This window comes from Gracilinanus agilis, chromosome 4 (assembly GCF_016433145.1).
Source record: "Gracilinanus agilis isolate LMUSP501 chromosome 4, AgileGrace, whole genome shotgun sequence".
In the NCBI taxonomy this organism is placed as follows: domain Eukaryota; kingdom Metazoa; phylum Chordata; class Mammalia; order Didelphimorphia; family Didelphidae; genus Gracilinanus; species Gracilinanus agilis.
In genome coordinates this window covers 177,207,301-177,209,545 of record NC_058133.1, presented here as the reverse complement: position 1 = coordinate 177,209,545, position 2,245 = coordinate 177,207,301, and the positions used below count along the sequence as shown (strand labels likewise).

Genomic DNA, 2,245 nt, shown 5'->3' with positions numbered 1-2,245 from the left:
ACCACGTTTTAAGACCAAATTTTAAATCATTATGTATTTCCTCTGGACCCAGAGACCTAGAGGGATGAAAGTGGGGGCCGGGGCCCTTGGAAGAAACTGGTTTTTCTCTCAGCCGACTCTAACCCAAAGCAGAGGTCACGAGGGTGACTGTTGCTCACACTGGCACAAATGTAGCATCGACAGTCTTGAGGAAAAGGAAATCATCCTACTCTGTGATCCGTTACCATCTATTCCCACCCACCAGTGTCCCATCTCACTACATTGGGACTGCACCTAGGCAGGCTTCTTCAGAACATACCCAGGAAGAAAGCACTAAACCTTTGAATGGTTCCATCCTCCACGCAGGCAGGTGATTCCAAGGGCTGCAAAGCAGTCTTCAGAAAATCCCTTGAGGCCACTTTTGAAGGCTTAGTTAGAAATTGGGGTTCAGGAGAAGTAGCCTTCTCCCTCTGTATGATTAATTCTTCACAGTACGCCGAGGCTATCTCTATCTGGGACATGAAAAGGTCTAGGTGAGACTGCCTAGGTTCCGGCCGCAGTAAGAAGTTCTCAGGACACTTTGGGGGTTGTTCAGAAGGTTCTGGGTGGAATAAGATCCACCATGAAGACTCGGGACCGTACTTTGGTAAAGACCTGGGTGGTAAAGGACGAGGGGTCAGTTCTTGCTCTGAAACCCCAGGAGATGGCTTAAGGGAAGAACTTAAAATTGGAGGTTTGTGACTGGGGGGTTCAGTTTGTTGGCGACAAGGACTCGAGGCCGCATCCGGATCTGTTAGGATGGTGACCCGGCGTGGATCCCGTGTTGCCCGAGCAGAGGTCTTGACTGCGGGCTCGGGCTCCTGAGGCACTTCCAGCCGGCACATGGCTTTTTGGGCGTGATCATGATCCTTACGGAATGAGACCTTGACAGCTGACTCTACTGCTACGGACCCCAAGTTTCTGTGGGATCCCTTAGCTTCTGCATGGATTATGCTTCGGGGGCCTGCCTCAGCCTCTTGCACCCTTTGGGCTGGTTTGGTCTCCACTATTGTAGTATGGGTCTCTGCAATGACAGGTTTCTTCAAGGAAGGTTTGCTCTCCACATAGACCGTAGTCTGAGTGCATTCATCCTTTGGGTTAATTAACCGCCTTCGGGGGCTTCGGACCCCTTGGGGGTTTGTAACCTTGGAGGGTGGGTCCACATCCCAAGGAGGACTTGCTTCCCTCTGGCTCTGGGATGCCCGGGGAGGGTTTTTGGCATCTGTGCGATGGCCCTCTTGCCCTGGGATAGTCACATTTTTCCGTGGTTGGTCCTGTGTTGGTGGACTTTGCATCCTAGGTGTGTTACTATGGGAAGGAGCATCAAATTTCTGTGATCTCCCTTGTGGGGAAAGCCCTTGGGGAGAAATTGTGATATGCTCACTTTTGCGGTGAGGTGAACGAGGACGGCTTGCTTCAGCCTTTGAATGGCTTTGGCTGCTATAACCAGATTCATTCCCTTGGGGAGAGGAATTTCGGGAGAAATCAGTCCCGCAGGGGGGGGAAGCAGGTCGAGAGGTATCTACCCCTCTTTGGGAGGCAGCAGTTTGGCGGCTTTCCATTCCACGTTGGGGGGAAACGCTCTGGGACAAATCTGCACCCCTCTGGTTGATAAAAGAAGGACCTCGATGGGGACTCAAAGAACTGTTGACCTCGGCCCCTCGATGCACAGAAGTAGAAACTTTAATCGGGACTTTAGACATCTTGGCTGTCTGAGACATGGAGCCTTTCTGGGTAGAGCCCATGTTTCTCTCTCTGGATTGGGGGCCCTGCTGCGCGTGAATCTTTACTCTCAGTTTTAAGAGCTGCTCATCTTGACTGTTGTTCCCAGAGAGGCTCAATCATCGGTTCCCTTAGCTACCTCTCTGTCTAGTGATGTCACAAAGGAGGGAGCTTTCTAGTGAAACCCCCAAGCCTGAGGGAAAAGAACCTCAAAGTTCAAAAGAGAAATTGAAGGCTCTGGAGGCAGCGATTACCTTTGGCATTTTCCCTTCCAGGGCACAGGAAAGTTCTCTGCAAGTCTGGATCTTCTTGTTGCACAGGGACAACTCCAGGCTTTCCCTTTCTGGTCCCAAACCATCAAATGCTAGGGATCCTCTCGGAGACTTCCTCACAAGAAGGAAGCCAGGGGCCCCTAGTAGGCTCAAGTCTACAAAACCAAACAATCCTGTAAAATACAAAATGAAACGAAACCTTGAGGAACCCGCTCCATGAGGAATGAAAGCCA

General features: G+C 51.0%; 1 protein-coding gene across 1 annotated transcript; it reads right to left on the bottom strand.

The window, feature by feature from the left end:
• Window positions 1-287: 287 nt before the first annotated feature.
• Window positions 288-1,763, bottom strand: SEPTIN4 (septin 4). The gene has a single exon (XM_044675065.1). The coding sequence runs from the start codon at window positions 1,761-1,763 to the stop codon at window positions 288-290; it is 1,476 nt and encodes a 491-aa protein (XP_044531000.1).
• Window positions 1,764-2,245: the final 482 nt, after the last annotated feature.